Genomic DNA, 23305 nt, shown 5'->3' with positions numbered 1-23305 from the left:
ACCTGAACAGACCGACAAAAAGGTAGAATTTTAATTTAGGTCAGGTTCTTTGCAAGCCGGTTTTCTCAAAAGACAGTGTAGCAGATTTTTATGGCATTAAAACTACATTATCAAAAAAATTGAGAGTTGAGGTGCAAATCAGTCAAATTGTCCCAGTCATATGTTTTATTACTCAGTCAACTACCATGAATACTATAAGTAATGCTATTATTTCCATCGGCGCAACCCAGGTTGACAGCATCTTTTTTACCTCTGTGCTAAAAGGCCTATGGCATCTCAGCAGTTTACCTTCAACATTAGCACGCTATGCTCCCTAGAACTTTTCTGAGTAACAGAACAGATATTTTTATCTGTTTATTCCTGTTATTCCTGACATGTATACTCTCTTCCTGTTTCCTGCAGTTTCCTTCACTCTGCAGTTTTTTGTTGTTGATTGGTCATCCTTGATTGTCTCCCAATGTGTTCCTTATAAGCCCATATAAAGCCTTGGTGTTTACTATGTGTCACGGTACTGTGTCGAAGGTAAATGTGCACAACAAAGATGAAGGCAAAATAGTATTTTAATAATCCACAAAGAGGGTTATACACCAGGCAGGTAGTTGACACACGTAGAACCATAGGAAATATACACAATACCGGAACAAGATATAGGGATCAGACTAGGACTTAAATACATTGGCAAATGAAGATGATTGACAAGACACCACCTGAACATAATGATACAATCAAGGGGAGACAGAAACTAGGTCAGGGAACATGTGGGAAATCAAATTCAAAGTCCATGAGATGTGACATGTTACCCCCCTCCCGGAAGGCATGACCTCGTGCCAAAGAGACAAAGAAAGGGATGGAGGGGGGACTTTGGAGGAGGACAAAGGAGTGGATTTTTGGATGGTGACAGGGGATGGCAAAGGGGGCTGGCAGGAAGGCAAGCTGACAATACTGGTGGTGTTTCAAGTGGAGGATGGACCCCTGGGAGGAGGACGACAAACAGAGTCTAGAGTGGATAAGACGGAGGAAGGAGCCAGGATGGACACATGAGGGACTTGGAGCAGGAGGACCCAAGTGGGACCCAGGCCACAGCCATGAAGGCAACACACGGTGGAGCCGACGGAGGGAGGAGCCATGGTGGAGGAAGGGCTGATGGCTCCAGGGGGCCGACCGATGACGGTGGAGCAGGTGGAGCCCAAGGCAGAGACAGAGAGTTAATAAGCCACGGTGACGTGGAGCATCCGGAGGGCCAAGGCAGAGCAGATGGCTCCGGCGACTGAGACAGAGTCGGGGTTCTGGAAGGGCTGTGATGGAGCCAGAGTGACAGAGATCCAAGGTGGAGCCGGTGGGAAGGAGGAGTCTGCGAGAGCTGGAGGGATGAGGTGCAGCTGGAGGAGTGGAGTCCCAAGGAGACACTGACTGACCAAGGCAGAGCCGGAGGGACGAGGGAGCCCGGCGGAGCTGGTGAACTGATGAGCCATGGCGGAGAGGATGGAGCTAAGAGCCATGGCAAAAGGGCAGAAGATGGCAAGGCTGAGGCAGCAGTGGTGATAGGATGAGGCAGAAGAGGGAGGGTGGGTGGAAATTCAAAACAGTCCAAAGCTTCTGGGATGGTGTGTGCTGCCCATACACACAAAATAGCAACTCCCATCACCGGGAGAGCAGCAGATAAGGGTAACAACCTCTGTGGTTGTAACAGGACAGACAGATAGTTTAGGGCAGACAGACAGTTCACAAATGGCCTGCTTAGCCATAAAACAGGACAGAAAGAAGATTCAGAGGATGAAGGAAGATACGCAGGGCTTGAATTGAGGGGGATGGCATCCCCCGGTGGAAAAAAAATGACTAAAAGCATTCCCCCTGTAAAACCACCATCCCATCTTACCATCCCCATTTAATCATGCACATTAAATATTACAATTCTCGACTTATTATAATTCACGAACTAAATAATGGCAATTAGCCAATCAGAACTCGGTTCTGTAACAAGCTGTGCACAAGCTGAAGCAAGTTTCCCTAATTTTTCGTGCAAAATGGTTCAAGCGCAACTTTTGAAGTTCTTTAAAAAGAAGACAACAGAAGGTATGATTTTTCCTTGATTAGAATTTAAAGACATTTCCCTGACATAATGTCATTGTGCTGTATGTGTGACTGTGAGGGACTGAGAGATGATAGGAGAGCTGACGAGTATGTCACCGACTTTGCAAAAAACAAACAAAACACATCTTGAGTCCAAGCATTCACTGCGTGATGAAGCCCATGAAAAGCAGAATGCACAAATAATTCAAGCAATGAAAGAAAAAAATACCCATGTATAAGTTTTTATGTTTTTATATTCATTGCACAAGCAATGTACTTTTCTGACAGCAGTGTAGAGCAACATGGTGTTTCATTCCTTGAATTAATCTGTTTTTGAACGAATCATGTGAGCCAGGGATTCTACAGTCCATTCATTTGTTTAGTTTTGAATAGTTCCAACCATAATTAACAAATCCTTTGATTTGAACAATTCAATAAACCATTTATTAAAACAGGGATTTGTTGCCACCTACGGGCGGTTTTATTGACATCTTTATTTATCCATGACAGTCCTAAACCAGCCAAGGTGCCAGCACAAAAAACACATTCAGCAAAATATTGTTTACTTAGCAGTATTGACCAAAATTCCTCCATTTCAGGCTCCAGAAGGAAAAAAAGAGCTTAAAAATAATAGATTGTTTAATAAGCCTAATTTTTCATTAAATAAAAACCTTTTTAGACAAATTTTGTAATCATTGTGTTAAATGAGATATGGGACAAACACCAACAACATTCTTTTATTTATTTATTAATTTGTTTTTAAGAATTTCAAGGAAGGAAAGGAATCTTTTCTTTGTCTCCCTCTCTCTCCTTTCCTCTCTCTCCCTCACTTCTCATTGCCATCTCTCTTCTCTTTCTCTTGCTTCTCTTTCTTGTCTTTCCTCTCTCACTTGTCTCTCTCATTCTCTTGGTCCTCCTTCTCCTCCATTTCTCTCCATCGTCTCTCCTCTCTCTCAGCAGCTTCCCGCTCTCTCTCCGCTTCCCTCTCCTCCATCTCTCTGATGATGTCCTCCAGGTGTTTTGGCCTTTTCCGTGTAGCCCTCGCTGGCTCTGGGCTCACTGAGGATGAGAACTCACATCAACATCTGGGGCCAGAAGAGGCAATAAGGGCAGGTGGAGTGATGGAGGGTCTGCCCCCAATTGCCTCATCCATGGCACTGTACCACTTCCAGGATGCTGTTGGCTCTTCATCCTCAGTGCTAACAGTCGGTGGACATTTCAGATCCTACAAAAATGCACAAACAAAATAAAAAAGCAGTCATTTTGATAGCACAATGTAATTTGATTTCTGTATTAGAAGTAACAAAATTATCTTACGTTAATTTGTTTTTTTATTTTTTATTACAAATGCTGCTGTCACTCTGCCTTGCAGGTCCTGCTGCACCACAAAAGCTCTGCAGCAAATGAACAAAAGAAATCAGAAAAGTGCTGTAATAAAAATTACAATAATTGAAATAAACTACAACTTAAGATTTAAATAGATTTTTATTAATTTCTGTAGTATACTCACTCAAAGCCTTTGATGGCAGCATTTCACTTTCTGGTGAAGAGGGCTTCATTAGTCGCTCTCCACCGGATAAGCAGACGTGTGTGATCATCTGTCCCTGTAACATCCAGACAAGATTCAAGTTACCTCTGAGGTTTATGTGCTTAAAACTACATTTACATGTTGAGGTAGTTGATAATGTGTTAAGCAGCTTTCTATCCAACACAAATGTTACTAAATTTTTCAACAGTACTAATGGACAAAGAAAACAGAGTACTTATATTTAGTTACTTTATGGAAGTTTATTTACATTACTTACATTCATCTATTGCAAACAGTGCTGACAACAGTGAATTGTACTACACAATGGCACACATATAAATCCCTCAGATGTCTACATATCTAGGACCTATTAGACATACTCATATGAAATTTATATAGAAGATTTTCCTACCAGATATTAAATAGACATTTAGTAATCATATTTAAGATGTATATGGTTTAAAATGTATGTAAATCTACTTTGGAGGCATGTGTGTGCTTCCTAGAGCCCCCCTGTTCGCTGAATCGCTATACATTTTATGTTTACATACATTTTTGTTTTGTAATACTCACATTTGTAAACACCCTCATCCAAGTTTTCAGCCATGTTCGATTATGACGTATCCTCTTCTTCTTCTTTATGGTGTATCCTCTCCCGTGGCCTCCTGGGATAGAAAAGTATCCATCGGATGAGCACTCAAGAATCTGGGAAGAAGCAGTAGGCCATCCAGGAACTACTCGACTACTCTTTTATGAATACTGAGGTTCGGACACACTTATTCGCTCACCTACTGCTTTTCCCTTACTATATAGTAGAGAAGTAGGCAGTTTCGGACACAGCCTATGTTCTTGGTCAGTTGTTATATGAGTGTTTTGTTTTCTTGTTATCTGTTCTTGTTTTTCCCCTTCCCTTTTTATTCCCATTATGTGCCTGCATTGTAAAATATGTTTTTAAAGATCCATGACACATCAAATCTGATTATATTTTATATAAATAATAATGTTGTTTGTCTTCTTCTACTTATTTTTTAATCAGTTATTAACACTGGGATATTTTATGTTATTTTTATATTGTATGCTATATTTATACTGTATTATGTTAATTTGTATTGCATTATTTAGTATTGTCATCCTGAGGGTGTTTTATTACTGGGCAACACTGTGCTCTGTTTAATTTAGAATTTTTTATTGCCTGTATTATGATGGTGGTTATCAGTATATTGTATTTGAACAGAATTCATTTTATAAAGCAGGTTAATATTACTGATTAATTTCAATGAATGAGAAAGCACAATAGCTAGAAATGAATACACAAGATTTGAGCATTAGCTTGTTAGGGTGTATGTCAAACATCCATGACATTACAGTTCACTGTGCATTGTGCACTGTGCATGCATTCACTGTGTTTTTCTGGAATGTTTATCCTCCTTATTTGTTAATAAGCACTGCACCCTTTAAAGCTGGGGCAAGTGCATTTTGATGTGTTTAAACTGATTAGCTGCCTGTTCATTTTTGTTTTTTATCATCAATAGATTTCTAAGCTGCCTCACTCAGTAAAGCCACTGATCCCACCAGGCAACTACATCAAACTGAAAAAACCCACAGAGATGTTCTTATGAAACAGATGATAAACAGACTAATGGAGCAACAGCCGTGCGTGTTAATAAAACACAGTTGTAGCACTGCAATAGGTTGGAGTTATTCAAATGAGCTTTTTGTGCCTTGTACACATTTGTTCGATTTGAGTCCTGTGCAGGTTGATTTAACCAATTAATGACCCTTAGAGGCTCTAATGAGGTAATTAGCTGAATCCTGGGCTGTGGTGTGTAGCCGCAACCTGCAAATGTGGCCCTTAAGGGTTATGAGCAATGTTAATTCATATTTGTTCATTTCAAATAGCAGCACATGCCTATTGTGTGTGTTAAAGCTGAGGGTGGATTAGTGAGGTTTCTATGGTTACTGGCAGAACACTGTTTGTTTATTTGTACTCTTTTGTTCTCCTATGCATTTTTATTCTTATAATCTTAATTGTCTTTCTTTCTTAAATACATAGACAGAAACACAATAAAGCCAGTGTTTCTGTATTAAAAGAAAACTGAGTAATTGTAAATTAATACGACTGAAAACGTGTTCAACATGATATGTCCCTGGTTGAATTGCGCTTTTAGAAAAAAACAAAATAAAATAACTATATATATATATATACAAAATCTGCCACTGGCCGGTACCTTTTCAAAAAGGTACACTTTTGTTCCTTTCACGTACTAATATCTACCTTTAAGATAGCACTATGCAATCTTTAAAAAGGTAGGCCTACTGGCTCAGAAAGTGTAGATTAAATACTGCATTGCTTCAAAGAATTTTTTTCTTTGTAATACTGCATCAAAATATAATCAATTCTCTCCTCTTCCTCATAAATTACTTTTGCTGCTGCTGTCATTCAGACCATGAAGGCTATTGCATATAAACGCCTCAGATGCTCCAACATCTAAAGTGATTTTTAAAGGTATAGCTCTGTGTGTGTGTGTGTGTGTGTGTGTGTGTGTGTGTGTGTGTGTGTGTGTGTGTAGTTCACCTTACGGCATGGGGACAGAATGTCCCCAAAAAAATGGCGATATCCAAAATCCTTGTCTTTGTGGTTTTTTACAAAATTTAAAAATGCAGAAAGTTTCCTGAGGGATGGGTTTAGGTGTAGGGTTGGGATAAGACAATATAAAATACAGTTGGAACAGAAGAAAAAAAATAAACCTATGGAATGTCCCCATAAAACATGGAAATCCAAACCTGTGTGTGTTGGTAACCAAACAGTTTTGGTTATCAGTGATTTCCATTGAAAAAAAAATAAAAAAATAAAAAAATAAAATTCGTTTTCCATACACAGATGTTTGTCATATATATATGACAATTTTATTTCATTAGCTTGGGTGTTGTATGTTGGCAGGATGCTATTTTTATTTATGTCAGTGTTCATGAAATCATGAAATATCTTAAATATAGTAGATAGTTCACAAAAAAAATTACAATTCTGTTATCATTCACTCACACTCATGTCATCCCAGACCCTTTTGTTAATCTTAGAAACACAAATGAAGATGTTTTTTAAAGGGGTCATATGATGCTTTTTTAAAAGATCATTATTTTGTGTATTTGGTGTAACAGTCATGCTTTAATGTTAAAAAAAAACACATTATTTTTCAAATACTGTACATTATTTTAGGTCCTCTATGCCCCACCTCTCTCAAAAGCGTTGTTTTCTACAAAGTCCCTCCTTCCGACAAGCGCAGTCTGCTCTGATTGGCCTGTTGACCCAGTGCATTGTGATTGGCCAAACACTGCAAGCACTCGTTGGAAATGTAACGCCCCTTTACATAATCACAAGCTTCATCTTTCAAAATAAATGTAAAGACTGTTAATAATGTCCTTAGTTTTACCATCAGTTCAAGCCGGAAAGGGGAACAGAGACGCGTGACAGAAACAGTGATGAAGCTCCTATGTGTTTGCAGTACACAAGACACGGCCGGTTAAGACAGCTGACTCCACTGTGTGACCCTCTCTCTCTCTCTCTCTCTCTCACACACACACACACACACATACACGATGCGCAAAACTCCGCATTTGAACAGTCAATAGCAAACACTTACACTAATAACGAAACATACCTACAGTAGCTGATTCAGAAGCGCCAGATTATCATAGCAAAGTCAGAATTACCTCCTCTCCTAGGTTCACGAAACGGTCGTCCATAAAATGCGTTGCTGTTCTGTTGTAAGTAATCTTAAAGATTCCTAAATGCATCTACTTTCGTAAGGCCAAATAAACTGCTCTTGCTTTCGTCTAGAAACACACAGCATCTCCCTGACATGGCTGCTTCAACACTAACTGCAGTTACTGAAACCACGCCTTCTTTCTTTGTGTGAACATTTGGGCAGCATTATGCAAATATTTCCAAATAGTGACGTAGACGTGGGGGCATGTTTGAATGGGCCGTTTTAGGCGGGCATGGCAGAGTCTTAACTTTGATAAAGAATATCTCTTTGAATTTGATACTTTGGTCTTTGCAACTTTACAGATCTTCTTCATGCACCAAGAGCTTGTAACACTCCAAAGAGAAAGGAAAAATTGAAAACAAATCCATATGAATCCAGCTGGTTTAATACCATGAAGTCATGAAGACATACAATCAGTTTCTATGATGAATGGATTTAATTAAAGCTTTAATCCATTAAAACACACATAGATTCATTTCACACATTCATGTGGATTAGTTTTATGACACCTTTATGATATTTTTGGATCTTTTAAATGATGACAGAATTTTCTTTTTCAAATGACTGTCCTTTAAGAGTTTTAAAACAGAGACATTTCTTACGGTGCTGCATCTGGATGGACCAAAGTCAACAGTTTCTTCCTAATTTCTTTAGTGCTGAGCAAAACAAAATGCTGTGCCATACTTTAAACAAGCTTCACTTTATGGCACAGTTAATAATATTTACCAGATTTTATAATCAAAACAGTCAAAAATGTTGCTTTCCACACTGTATCTGATTTACAGATCAGTACTAGGGCTCTGCATGATTTGTGACAAAATTGATGAGGCTGATAAATTAGTCAGAGCTTTACTAAAATCATTCAGGGCTAGCATCACCCATGATATAAGGTAAAAAAATCATCTTGTAAAAACTCTTATTTACTGACTGAAAGGTATCATGCTGAAAGTTGTCCTTCCCCTCTTTCTTTGGCCTCAATTCCATCTCTCCTCCTATCTTCTCCTCTCTTTGCTGAGGTTTCTTTTATCTGTCAGACATCTCTCTGTCTGTCAGTATCTGCTGCTCTGATGTCTGTGAAGGTGTCTGGAGTAAAGAGTGCACCTGTGATTGCTTTGAAGCACTTTGACTGTAATTCACACCTCGGACAGGATCCTGGACAAAAGTAACAGCGTACTATATCTTGTCACTCATGGCCGCTGAGAATAAACGCAAAATACAACTGACTGACATTTTACAGATTCAAAGAAAGTCTGTATTGTGCAAATGAAAGTGACACAAACATCACTCCTCTCAAGCGCGCAGGCAGCCCAGCTCTCTGGCTCAGTTTTCTTGGCTGACCACTGCTTATGACAAACAGTGAATATCTCTGGCAGATCTATATGAGGGACACAGATGCTTTACAACATGTAATTATAGCTTCATGAATGAAGTGTTGGGCAGAGAAAATCAATGAGATCTACCTACACTATTAATAAATAAGAGCAACTGCAATTTACAAAGTGAGTGGTGTTTTTTGTGTGTTTTTTAAATGCTCTTTTTTACTGTATGTATAAGGTTTTTTTTCCCATGAAAATATTTCTAGCATATAAATATGCAACTCTCCATCCAAACCTTACACTTACCTAGAATGCCCATACCATGTATATCCAAAATGCACCAAACCTCCAGTCGTACACACAATCCATCTCTCTCTCTCTCTCTCTCTCTCAGCAGCAAATATACCCGTCAGTACACTGTGCACTATTAGCTCACTGTGGACAGACACAAAAAGACGTCATCTCTATCTTTGCTGATTCCTGTGCTCACTGACATGTGTCATCTTACATTTATTTCCAGTTGTGCTTAGGAGCAAATATATATTTTTGGGTGGGCTGTCTAGGCTAGTTTTGATATGATTTTAGATGAGACAGTTGCATTAGAATGTGTCTTAAATAAACAATATTGTAAACATGGATACATTATAATTAAATAATAGATAAGTACTAATAGATAAAGGCAACAGTGAAAAGGAAACCTGTCGAAAGATACAACATGTACACTGCAAAAAAGGAGAAATACAATTTATTTTCATGACACTATTATATAAAACATTTTTTCTTTTAAAAGAATCGTATGTTCACTAAGACAATTTTTTTAAATACAGTAAAATCTGTAATATTGTGAAAAATCATTACAATTTAAAACAACTGTTTTCTATTATAATGTATTTCAAAATGAAATTTATTTCTGCAATAGCAAAGCTGAATTTTCAGCATCATTACTAAAGGCTTTAGTGTCACATGATCCTTCAGAAACAATTATAATATGCTGATTTGATACTAAATAATAATTTATTCTTATTATCAATACTGAAATTTTTTTCTTTTTTTTTTCTTGGACAAACAGAAAGTAAAAAATCTAAAAGTATTAATTTCTTTTTAAAAGTAAAAACTCATAAAATGTACTGGCCCTTTTTATATTTATTGTGTTTTATATATACATATACATATACACATACACATACAGTATGCACACACACAAATGTTGATATTGGTGGTTTATGGGGACTCTCCATAGGCGTAATGGTTTTTATACTGTACAAACTCTATTTTCTATTGCCCTACACCATCCCTCAACCTAAACCTACCCATCACAGAAGATTGTGTGCATTATTAGATTTTTAAAAACAAACAAAACAAACAAACAAACAAACAAACAAACACCATTTAGTATGTTTTTAAGCATTTGAATTACTGGGACTGGCAGTGTTCTCATAAACCACCTTCACAATGTAACACCTCTGCCATACCCATGTCATTATACAAATGTGTGTCCCCATAAACCTTTCTTGCAGGTGTTTCTTGCAGGTGTCCTGTTGTGTTGAATTGAGAAAGCTGTGCTTTGTGAATGGTGTTGTACTGTTGAGTGAAGGGGTGAAGTGTCAGAAGCTGAAAACTTTGAGTCAACCCTCCTTCTCTCCCCCTATTTATGGTGAGAGGAGCTCTAAACAACTGCCAGAACACAGTGCCAGGCAAATATCAGCTATCAGCCACCTATCCTCGCCAACAGCACTGCCTGCTGCTATACATGTCAGTCTCACATTATTTGTTTGTATCCATGTACTTTCAAGTGCAGTACTAGATTCATTTCAGGTGCAAACTGTGCAATAAGAAAGATCACAACAACAAACAGAAGGGGGTTTGCACCTGTTGCTCATATTCAAGAAGCCATAACTTAACACAAACACTTCAGTAACATACATATTTATATCAGTTTACATTTGTTGTGGTAAGGTTATACCACATCTCCAAAAGCAATAAAGACCATTTATGTGTTCTTTTTTTGCAATTTTGTGCCCCACAGGGCACTTGAATTTAAGGTATTGCTACAGCAATACATAAAACTAGATCATTTTTTATATTGTGAAACCTTCTGTATATAAAAGAGGACATCTTGGGGTTTTCTGTGGTATCCAATTTGCCAAGATTTAAACATGATAAATTGTTTGTCCTGTAGCAAACAGGCGCAATTGCAACTATCATTCTTTTGACTGGAAGATCTCAGGATGATACACACTCTCAATGACTGATGGAATTTGTCAGAATCAATTCATCCCTATTTCATTTGCTCTTGAATCTCTCTGTTTTTCATTTCCCCACGTTGTCTGCATCTTTGCCTCTTTTTCAATGTGCATCCATATTCTCGATTTTCTTGTTTTGTCCCCTCTTTTTCAGCAATGCACAGTGCTCCGTCTGATTCAGATCGTGACTCACTGACCGTGTCCGCTGTGCTATGAGTTCCAATGATCTACATTCATTTCAAGTACTGCATGCTGTAATGTTCTTTCATATAGAATTAAGTGCAATTTTCATGTATTTTTTCTTGGTTGTTGTTGTTGTTTTTTGTTTTTTTTTAATATAGAAAGTTAGATACAAACAGTAAATTTTTTTTTAATATAGAAAGTTAGAGAGCTGAGAGTTACAAACAGGAGACCTCCTGTCCTTGTAAATGGATTGTGTTCCAATCTAAATTAGATTCACTGGTGTAATAGAAAAGAATAAGGTAGGCGCAAGGTTTAGGGCTGCAAAGACAATTTTCCAAGAATCAAAGCATAATGTCTCAATTTCCAGGCAATCAGGATTTACTTTAGGGCACTGTAAGTGCTTTCCATTTTCATAAGATAGCAAATCCTTATTTTTGTTACTCAAACTAACAGATATGGGGGCTGGTATAGGGTATAGGGTTCTGGTAGACTTGCAGTAATATTTTCAGTAGACTGCAATATTTAAATTCATTTGAATTAATGATTTATTTTGACTTCCATGACCATCAGTGCTCACAACGAAAGCAATAAGGACCCTGCTGCTTGCCATTTTAATGTGTTTGATTAATCAAGACATCAACATTTCAGTTGCAATTCCAAAATAATCAAAGGGGCATAATGTATATTAAATAATTTAACTGCTACTCTTGTGTTTTAGAATAAAACACAATATACTGCAAAATGTTTTAAATATGATTGAATCAACCCAACTGCATTAGGTTAAATCAACAAAAGTATCTAAGATCCAAGTTTAAAAAGAAATAGTTACTTAATTTTACAAACAAAAAAAAACTACATATTTTAAAGATAGACTACATGTGTTTTTGTTTGCCTGTTTTATTTGTTCCAATAGTACTAGTACTAGGTTTTGAACTTAACACTGACATCTATTGCCTGGTACTCGGGTGGCCGTTGCATGATCTGTGCACTGGAGCTGCGGGTTGTCATGGTTTGTTTCATCAGTCCAGCAGAGACTGCTTGTTTGGACATTTTAGTTTTCCACTCGTACCAATTCTGTTTGGACTGGCGAATCAGCATGTCTGGACTTACTGATATCTTGTCAACTTGGACATTTTCACACTCAATTGATTTGAACTGTCTGGTGGATGGCACACATGATCCATACCAGCATTTTAAGCAATGCTTGGTTGTTATGCTGTGTGTGTATATAGTGTATGTTTTTGTCATATATGAGTTGCCTGTTTTGATGTATTTTTTCTGCTTTATGCTCTATAAAAGAATTAAACAGCTTCTCCTGGAAAACTGATAAAAATTTAGATTTTATCTTATGTGAGTCTATATTATTTCTAAAACATGCTTTTTATTCATTATGTGGAAACAAATTACTGGGTGCACATTTAACCTTTTACACTGTTTAAATACTGTCACTAATTAAATCGTGGAAATCCGTGACAATGTTTAGATGTAGACAACGTTTGTTTTTAAAATGATCAGGTATTGAGAGATAGGCCTTCTACGCAACAGGTTGTTACTTTTTATAAGACACTAAAGCTTCTGCCTAGCTTACTCATGCATAAAACAAAACGCAATTATAACCACGCCTTTATATAGAAATATAAGAAAATGCTCCACTCGTCCCAATCATGGAAAAAGTGCTGTGCGCGCTCACCTGTAGGACGGTTTTAGCAGTTATAGAGGACACGATAGTGGTGCATATAAATTCGTCTTTTATCAGTCGCTGCCCCATGGTGAAGAGCATCGGAGTGGCCAGGAGAAAAGACGCGACCCACATAGCGCTGATGAGTTTCTTGGTGCGGCTCCGCGACATGATGCTCTTCGCCTTGAACGGGTGGCAGATGGCCATGAAGCGCTCCACGCTCAGGCTGGCGATGTTGAACGCCGTCGCATACGAGCAGCCGTCCCGCAGAAAGTAGTACCCTTTACAAACAGCCTCGCCAAAAGCCCACGGGTGATGAACCCAGATGAAGTTGTATAACTCAATGGGCATGCAGAGGATCAAGATGAGCAGATCGGATATGGCCAGACTCGCCAGGTGATAGTGCACCGTACTCTGGAGGTTTTGAAGAGATTTCTTCGTGAAAAGTGTGTACAAGGTGATCGAGTTCCCCAAACATCCGATTACAAACAACACCACATAAATCACAGTAACAAAAACTTTAGAATAGATGTCTGTATTCACGTCCAAATCCTCCTCGGAGACGCTTTCCGTTTCATTGTCCAGAAATGGCTGGGACCGGTTCGCCGAAGAGAGAAGTTTCTGCGTTAAAATGCGCAAGTCTATGAAGTTGCGTCCTGATAGTGTAGTATTAACCTCCATGTTAGTTTATAAATATCAACATATAACGATGGTAAAATTAAACAACGTTTTCCTTGCTACGTTTTTCACATTTGTAAATTTGGCGAGCTGTGCGCAGTGCTGTGGTGAACTGGGGCCACTGCTCTAAACTTACTCTTACAGGTCTGACGTTCTGAGCGAGACGTTCAGATGCTTTTATATGATGAGGAGGCGTACGAACGCAAACCTTGAGCAATGACGCAGTGCCATTCAACGATTGGTGCATTTCTTTCAATGTGAGACTGCGCTATAACCTTGAACATATATGAAAGAGCGTCTCAGTTCTGAGTGCTTTATTGAAATGTCCTGCATATAAGGTTTAGAAACATGTTGGATATTGCAGTCAGAGTTTTTAGCTGAAGTACTATAAAATGTTCTAATCATTATTTTCTAGCACATTTGTTTCCATCTGTACTTTGAGTTTTTAGAGTTTTCTTTATTAATTTAATTAAAAATTGGTGAAATGTGCAAGCTAACAAAAGTATGTTGTAACAATGTTTTGCTAACATTTTTATCAATTGATGAAAATGGGTTCAGTGGTAATACTTCCCACTGGAACAGGTAGTAGGATGTTAAAAAAACTAACATCCAACAAAAATGTCTGAGAAAACCATTATAAGCAATGTTTAAATAATGGTTTAAAAAAAAAACATTTTATTAACATTACTGGAAGAATGTTTGTTTTAACTTTAAAAGAATTTTGGATTTAATTTAAGAGAAATTCTAGACCTACTCATTGCTGCTGTTACTTTTGCACCACTTAGATTTTACTTTATTTATTTTTTCAGCATTTTATGGTTTTTACTGTATTCTGTGATAACGTCATGCCGGCTGCACATTATCTAGCTTAATATGCAGCTTAATATATTACAAATATTGACATGAAATGTTGATTTAAGCTTGAAATTTGTGAGTTTATTATCATTAGTGAGAGAGTGGAAAGACAAAAGGAGCCCATCTATGCAGGAAACATATCTTTCTCAGATGAGAATTCGAGGGTAATTCAGAAATACTGTATTTACATTTAAATGTAGTCATTTTGCAGACGCTTTTATCCAAAGTGACTTACAATTGGGGGATACATAAGCGATTCTTCATAAAGAGGCAAACAGACACGGGAAGTGCTTGTAATACCAAGTTTTAGACATTGTTCTAATAAGTACGAGCTAGGAAGAGAAGGAATAATTTTGTTTTTTTTTTGTTTTTTTTATCAATGAAGTCAAGTAGCTTCTAAAGAGATGAGTTTTCAGCTGTCGCTTGAAAGTTGTCAGGGATTCAGCATTCCGGATAGGGGTGGGAAGATCATTCCACCAGCCAGGAATGGAACGAGAATGTTCTGGAAAGTGATTTTGAGCCTCTCTGTGATGGTGCCACGAGGAGTCGCTCACTAGTGGATCTCAGACTTCTGGAGGGGATGTAGATTCGTAATAGTGATTGGAAGTGAGTGTATTTGACTTTGATTGACCAATTAGAATCAAGCAGAGAGCTGTGTAATATGAAGAGGTATTAAGTAAAATGGGCAGTGCAGAAGCATGATTGTCACGTAGCTGTGCTCTAAGGAGGCGCACGACCAGTGCCGATCCTAGACTTCTGGGTGGTTATGAACAAATGAATGAAATGCATTTGTCTGTGTTTCACTCCTTCTTGAATCACGCTTGTGGAAAGCGATTGAAAAACAGTGTCTATTCTGCAGTTCGGTACGCTTTCAACTCATTTTTTTAGTTTCGAGCAAGACTGTACGACATTCACGTTACATGATTTGACAGATTTTTACGTAGAAAGGGCTGGCCAAATTCAAAAAATGAAACTAAAATGAAATCATCTTTGTGAGCAAGGGGGGCCCCTTGTGTTTCGGGGGCCCTACGCAGCTTGCGTATTTTGCGTATAGGGAGGATCGGCTCTGCGCCTAATGCAGGAGTAATCCAATAACAGTTTTCTATTATAATCCACAAAGCAAACACAAGGAATCGAGGAGCTGGGGTAGCACAAAAGTGTAGACCAAAATAATAACTGAACAGAAATGGGGGATTTTATACAAACGCAATAGACAGACTAATGACATAATAGAATGAACACAGGTGAACAGAATAAATTAATCAGGGCAACCAAGGAAAACTAGGTGACGGGGAGCAAAGCAAAACACAATGGAAACACAGAACAGGCAGAAATGTTACAGAAAAAGAAAAAACTAAAGTTCATAACCCTGACAGTAATGGCTTAGTAGAAACTGTTTTTTAATCTATACATGTTCATGACTGGCTCCCCAGAAGCATCTGTCAGAGTGTAGTGGTACATACAGATTGAGTTCTGGGTGGCTGCTTTTATTATTTTGTGGCCTTTCCTCAGACAACGTGACTGGTGTGTTTTGCATGTCTAGATATAATATGAAAAGTATTTGAATATAAATAACAAAGACGTATTCATTTATTATTTTGATATATGTCAGCAAGAGTCACTATAATTAATGACCCACACATATGAACAGTGAAAATGTTCAAAGATAAATGCCATTTAATTCTATACAACAACTGTCCATCACTCAGTGTAATGAAGATATAATGCTATTAGGAGTCAGACCTGTCAGGAATGAGGTGGATAGAGGGTGATGAATGGGAATGAGCAGGCATTTGTCTTCAGACTGGTCTCAGTGTTGTGATCTCTTTTGTCAGCTCTACAGTATCTCTTGTCTCAAGAATAATGGTCTCTGAATGTCCTTTGATTAATAAATATCTTCACCACCTGCCCCTAATTCTGGCAAAATTATGGACATAATTAGAGTTTAATTATTATGTCTAAACAGAGTTTAGGTCATTTTTAAATTCAATGTTTTTTTTTTTTCTTTCTAGAAATTAACATTGACATCAACATCCAGTACAAAATTTATCAAAATATTCATGTGGTGAAAAGCATGCAACATGTGGAATAAGTATTACATTACTAAATATTACATTTGGTAATTAAATTTAAATGTAAAATAAATAAATCCATTCTGTTAACTAATTAATTAATAGAACAGTCTGAAAGTATGGTTGTAATTACAGAAACGGTCTTAATAGGAATCATAAATCATAGCATGCTGAAAGAAACGGTCTTAATAGGCTCTGTCTGAAAGATAGCATGCTGAATTTTGTTATTCCTTACGCTTGCATGCCCCCGTTATGGCTTTTCCATAAAATTATGACTCCTGAGGTTAGCTCTCTCCTCTCCTCCCACTCCCTCTCCTTTTTGGTAATAACTTTTGTTTCCCACAATCATAAATCATGCAGAAGTAAAAAAGAACAGAGGAAGAAAAAACAAACCAAACCAAACATATTTCAAAAATTGATGAGATGATAAAAGCAGATAAAAAAAATACCACATTTATTTGAGTATGTTAGTTATTAATATCCCATTCATTTCATCTATCATATTGCAGGAGAATGTCTACAGAAGTTCACTAAATTTGAATCCAGATGTTGTATGCAGTCTATAGCTACACTTAGTGGTTCGGCTCAGTTACGTGTAGATTAATTACCATTTGGATGTAAATGTGACCCCTTTTCTCATGTTAATTAGATTTCACAGTAATCAAGTTTGTAATAATTATCAGTGGCCCACTCCTGATAACCATTTTGTAATTTATGGCCATTATTAAAAGTGGCATAACACAGCAGCACTCACTTTATTTTCTCTAAAGCACTGCAGCTCTGTTATACTGCAGAAACTCCATTGTTGTGAATGCGCAATGTGAGTCTGCTGCTGTAGTTAAGGCTGTTTTGCTCACTTACTGCTTTGTATGTGCTTGTATGTTTAATGAAAACATTATGAAACAAATAGCACATTCTCCCCACCTTCACATAAGTGCGTGGTCTTCTTGACGTGGATGGGAAAACATAGGTGATTAGTCACCTCTCAACAAGATTACAAAAGTCTTTCTCAATTCTCAAGTCCTGAAGTCAAGTGTTCTCACAATGCAACCCATCATTAATATTCAAATCCCATCAACATCAACTCAGGTCTTGAGAACTGTTGATTGCTTGAACATTTGTCACTGTGTCGCCAGCATGTTATTTTATTGGTTGAAAGGAAGTCTCCCAATGGGAGCTCTGTAATTTCCTCCTGAAGTATTACGCACCATTTGCAATTTTCCTCCGACAGATGTGGTAGGCATATTAGACCTTATTATTGATCTGCGAACAAGAGTGTTATATGCAGTGTATGACTGTTCTTATGCACTGCATCTCATGAGCAACAGTGTTTACATGTTTAGCAAACTACAACCTTTATACCAAATCACACCATATAGAAATTATCTAAAAAAAAAAAATTATTAAAAAAAAAACATTTTTCTTAATTTTCATGCTTCTTTTAAAGAACCCTTCAGAAAGGGCCACTGCACTGGTAAGCCATCAGCAGAAACATGTTGCTTAATATTTTATGTAATCAAGAATAATAATAAAATGTTTTATCACAATGCACAGCCTTTTTTGACTATGCATTGTGACTTCAATTGAGACTTCAATTGATGAATGATGCCCAAATGGTGTAGTTACATGATCTACCGGCTCGCTGGGGCAGTCAGCCTTGACCTCCTGGTACTGCCAAAATATATCTAATTTAAGAGATGCAAATATAGCAAGGGTTTAATGAGATAAAAAACAAGCCTATTTCAGTGGGTCATTCATCCATAGCTATAAAAGTAATGGCAGTAAGATAAGAAATACTTAAGGCAGAGATTTTGTGCTATAAATACCCTGCTCTCTTGTAGGCACATTCTTCGAACAGGAAATTAACAAGAAATTCATTATCGGTGAAAGTCGAATGATCAGCCATTTGTGAATGATAAAGTTTTAGACTATTATAGAATTTTAATTGGAACAAAATTCCCATTGATGCACCACTGAGTCTGTTTTATACTCACACTCATTTACATTAGGTAAATGACATTTCTTAGCGATGAAGTCCCTCACAAAACACATTATCACTCACAATCACTCACAAAGCAAGGTACATAAAGCACATTAATAGCAATTAGCTAAAAAATGTGCAATGGTTTCTAAACTACCCTGCAAATGTATTCATGCATATTCTACTAATGCAGATAATGTGAACAAATTTTATACTTAGAAGAATCCCTCAAAATGAGCTTAGGCATCAAGTCCTTGGTATGTAGACCAGATGTGAAGATGAAAAAAAAATATGTTTAGTACTACTAATACTACTAAATACATTCATACATACATACATAGGCAGTGTCTGTGACTCCATGAGTCAACTGAATTTATGAATAATATGAGAAACTGGTTTAGTCTACCTACCTGGATTTCTCTTTGAAACTGTGGAGAAAGCGCAAAATACGTACCAATAAGTACACTGGAGTTTTACTGCCTCTAGTGTTCATTTCTCTTTGAAACTGTGGAGAAACTTTCAGTAAGGTATGTAAAAACGGTGTTGCAGAAAAGTATCCAGAGGTACGTATTTTTATGAGACCAGGTTGGGTTTAGTGGATTTAGATGTGCCCATTGAATAACACTGGCTTTAGCATCTGTTTTCATGGTTACAAGTGTTAAATACCACACCACATAAAGGTTTATAAACATAAACCACTTTTGTCTGTCTTCCCTGTATGTTCTCTGCCCCTTCCTCTGAATGAATGAATAAATCTCCCCAGAGAGACATTAGCCGTGGTTTGCCTTTGCTCTTTGACTCTCTTTGTCTGAATGCCTCCACAATGGCATTTGGTTTTTCCTCTCCCAAATGCTTTACTGCTGGCATGAATAATACATTTTGGTTACATTTGGTGGATTGTGTATTTCATTTTCATTTGCCCTCACAACTGAACCGTTAAGCTTTGAGATGCACTGCTTGATTACCTGTTAAATTACTTTAAAGGGGTGATATCATGCAATTTAAATCAATCCTTCCCTCTTCTTAGTATTACAAGCATGCATGGTTGGTGCATAAAGAAGAACTGTAAAGTTGCAAAGACTAAAGTCTCAAATCCAAAGAGATATTCTTTATAAAAGTTAAGAGTCAACCACACACCCCTAAAACGCCTCGTTTAAACACGCCCCCACATGTCTACATCACGATGTGGGAAGATTTGCATAATGCCACCCAGATGTTCACACAAAGAAAGAAGATGTAACTTTTATTCTCGCTGTTTGCCGCTGGTGCCATGGAGACGCTGTGTGATTGATGTGAAAGTGAAACTACTTTTGTTTGGCCTTCCAAAAGAGGACACGACTAGAAATCAGTGGTTAAGTTGGTATTTACAACACTGTTCCAGAACAGTTCAACCCAAATATTCAGATGTGTGCAGCGCATTTTGAGGAGAACAAGGACTGTTTCCTGTGAGAATATTCAATGCTAGTGTCTGTTTCTATAAAGTGGGGCAATTCCAACTTTGCAAGGACAGTCTGGTGCTTCTGACGCACAGTCTGTAAGTAGTGATTCAAATGCGAGTTTTGAGCAGTGTAGAGTAACTGTTAGAGCTTGTGGTTTGTTGTTTCTCTGATCACAAATGCAGACATGGTTTTATGTTTACATAGCGCGATATGCAACGGAGCGCATAAAAAGACAGTATAAGTCATTATAATCAGTAATTATGTCCCCACTGGATGCAACATATGCCTTGTTTGTAATGGGTTTTATTGTTTTTGTCTGGTCACACTTGGACAAACGACATCACAGTGTTAAGGGGCGTAACATTTCCGTGCACACGTTTGAGACATTCGGCCAATCACAAAGCACTGGATAGCTGGCCAGTCAGAGGACATCTCACTTTTCTGAATGATTAGTTTTGTAAAAAATGACATATTTCAGAAAGGTGGGGCATAGAGGAGAAACAGTAATGTACATTATGTGGAAAATAATGTTTTTTGAAACTTAAACCACATAAGCACATTGCATTACACCAAATACACAAAATAATGTTCTTTTTTAGCAACATCATATGACCCCTTTAAGTTCTTTTCTACTGATATAAAAAGGTACCCTGAGGCCAGTGTGCCCCACTGAAGACCAATACAGGAGAGGACAGAGAGGTGGTGGTTTAGAAAGTCAACGGCCCACCACTCAGGGATATATAGCACTTTAAGATGAATATTTGCTATATGAGTTATCAGTGACATATTCATTTGGTCAAATGTTTTACCACTATTGAACATTTTTATAGTTGATCACTTCTTCTTTCTAGATGCAGATTACATGCTGCATCTTATTCATCATTTTTGACATTTAAAGGGCAAACTGCTTTTGGAAACAGTAGGTCTACCCTTCAATTACTCTGCAGGTGACAAAGGAAAAATGCTTCAGTTTTGCAGGTGTTGGTGCGAACCTTCACATCTGACGTCTGTCTCCAGCACTCTTTTTGTTTTCGTTATTGTTTGATGGGAAAAAAATAAGGCAGCTGTGATTATGTCCTGAAAGGGAAACTTGAATGAGAAAACTAATGTTATAAGAAAAAAATCAATTCCTGATAAGTTTCACCTGCGTTTTCCATGATGCAACATATAAAATTACCAACCACAGTTCATTTTGTTTTTATTTATCATTTTGGGGCAGGGAATTTGAAATAGATTAGGTTGAGCAGGTTGTCTGTTACACAAAGCTAGTTGAATTTCAGAGTAGGTTTACAATTGACAAAACCAAAGAAATCTAAGCCAGATGAGACTGGGTTCAGCGGGTTCACAACCCTTACTATAAATGCTCTCTGTCAGTTTTTTTGTTCCAGAGTTTATGATTTACTCTGGAGCACATGCACTTGACAATATGGCATCTGCAACAAATATCCAATCACAGGGAACATGGAGAGTGTCATTTCACTCTCGAGATAGTCAGCACAATTCACTTGTCTTCTAAATATTTCGAGATCGTTATGAAAAATGTAATGCATTTAAACACATTTACAAGGCAGGAAAAAACACTGCAGCTGCCGCGGAAGTCTGAGAAGGCAGCTGAAAGAAAATATAAATATTAATGCAGGTAATGAAATTGAACTGAATTAATAATTTATAGAGGTTTACAAAGAGACTATAAGAAAACATGACTTTAGCAATTTTAAAAAGGTTAAAAAAAATTCTAAAGTTTGTATTTATATTTATGTATTCATGTTAATTTAAATTAAAAGTTAATTAGTAGTTAATCAGTTTCTTAGTTTTTTTTTTTTATGACTCGTCATTATTTCTTAAGTTGGTTACATATAAACATAGGTTGGTCTTAGTTAAATCCAAAATATTTAACACATTGCATGGTAACTAGTTGGTCAGATTAGTTTTTAAGACACAGTTTTAACATAGAGACTAAGTTTATGCAAATTTATTTATTTATTTATTAATAGGTATAACAACTGCAATTATTTTTTTCAACAACATCTAAATATTGCATTAGATGCTCTGGATGAGAGCATCATTAGCTAATTGCAGCTTCAGGACCTCTCCCTTCTGCTAGTGTGGTAAAACGCACCTGTCCATAAATCAGAAACAAACAGCCTCTTTCTATTCAGCTACAGAGCTCCCTCCATTATTACAGCTACATTACCATCACTGTTATTATGCTAAGATCAGATTTGCAACTGGCTTTTGTGTGGTCTGACAAAATCCAAACCATCAAATTGATAAAAACACATATAACCTCTGGCCATAAATCATTTGATTGAATTAGAAAACTCATTTGCACAGATGGATCACAAACCATGTAGCCCTACCGCTGTTGTGAGAAGGAAATGAACATCTATTTTAGTGTAGGAAGTATTTTGTGGCAGTATTCTTCACCCAGCAGTAAGCGATTAGGAAAGGTATGCAGAATAAGTCATACTTATATGTTCCACAGAAGAAAGAAAGTCATATGGGTTTGGAACAACATGAGAATGAGTAAATGATGACAGAATTTTCATTTTTGGGTGAACTATCCCTTTAACACTCTTAGTTTTAATCACCAAATTCACTTTTCATTTCAATTCAATTAAATGCAAAGTAGTCACATTTTCACTATTGGTCTTAGACTTTTAGGCTCCTGCTTATCTTTTGCACAGCCCTCTCCCTCTTATGAAGATTGCAAATTTTGCACTGCCACTGTCAAAATTATCATAATTTCTCAGCATGCTCCTTCATGTCCCTATATTCCGTCATGCAGCATTTTTTGAATGAGAAACTGATGTGGAGAAGAGAGTGCAAAGATGATGTAATATAAGCTGGTGAATTTTGGTAATGGAAACATTTGCATGTAATGACAATGAATTGAGGTGGTCTTTAAAGATGAAACCACATAACTGAAGCGTGCATATTTGTCACTTAAGAGCTTGACAGTTTGCAAAGATCACAGAAGTTTACTCTTAACAGCAGAAATCTCTCTCTCTGTTGAATAAGCCATACAAGGATGAACTTTCTTTTGCTATTTACTATTTCTTTTGTGCCCTGGCAGATGTGTTGATCTCCAGATGTTTGTGAGTGTGATTATGTAAGTGTTGTTGTTGTGCTCTGAGAGAAAGGGAGACTGTTGTTTAAGGTCATTTAGAGACAGTTTGTGCCTTGGAGGGAAAATAAATCTTCTTTGTAGTGCTCTACAAAGAGAACTTGCAGAGCAAAGATGTTTTGCAGGGCCTTACAAATAAAGTGATTTGTACAGGAAACTTGGTGAAACATGTTTTGTGCTCTTGTGCAGTATACAATTGTGTTTAAAGAATTTGCTTGGATTTTAACAGTAAATGTTTCTCTCCCTCTTACAAAGAAACAAACGAACAAAATCAGTATATAAAATAAGAAAACCAGTGAACAAAAACCAATCGCACAGATAAAAATATTACAAATTATTATTATCAAAGCTCAAAAAAAGGTTATTCA

The 23305-nt window shown here is 37.1% G+C and overlaps 1 protein-coding gene across 1 annotated transcript; it reads right to left on the bottom strand.

Moving 5' to 3' along the window:
* Window positions 1–12392: 12392 nt before the first annotated feature.
* On the bottom strand, window positions 12393–13602 carry LOC122142003 (neurotensin receptor type 1-like). The gene has a single exon (XM_042751203.1). The coding sequence runs from the start codon at window positions 13464–13466 to the stop codon at window positions 12732–12734; it is 735 nt and encodes a 244-aa protein (XP_042607137.1). The 5' UTR covers window positions 13467–13602; the 3' UTR covers window positions 12393–12731.
* Window positions 13603–23305: the final 9703 nt, after the last annotated feature.

Source organism: Cyprinus carpio, chromosome B23 (assembly GCF_018340385.1).
Source record: "Cyprinus carpio isolate SPL01 chromosome B23, ASM1834038v1, whole genome shotgun sequence".
Taxonomy (NCBI): Eukaryota; Metazoa; Chordata; class Actinopteri; order Cypriniformes; family Cyprinidae; genus Cyprinus; species Cyprinus carpio.
The sequence above is the reverse complement of the archived record's forward strand: the minus strand, read 5'-3'. Positions and strand labels throughout refer to the sequence as shown.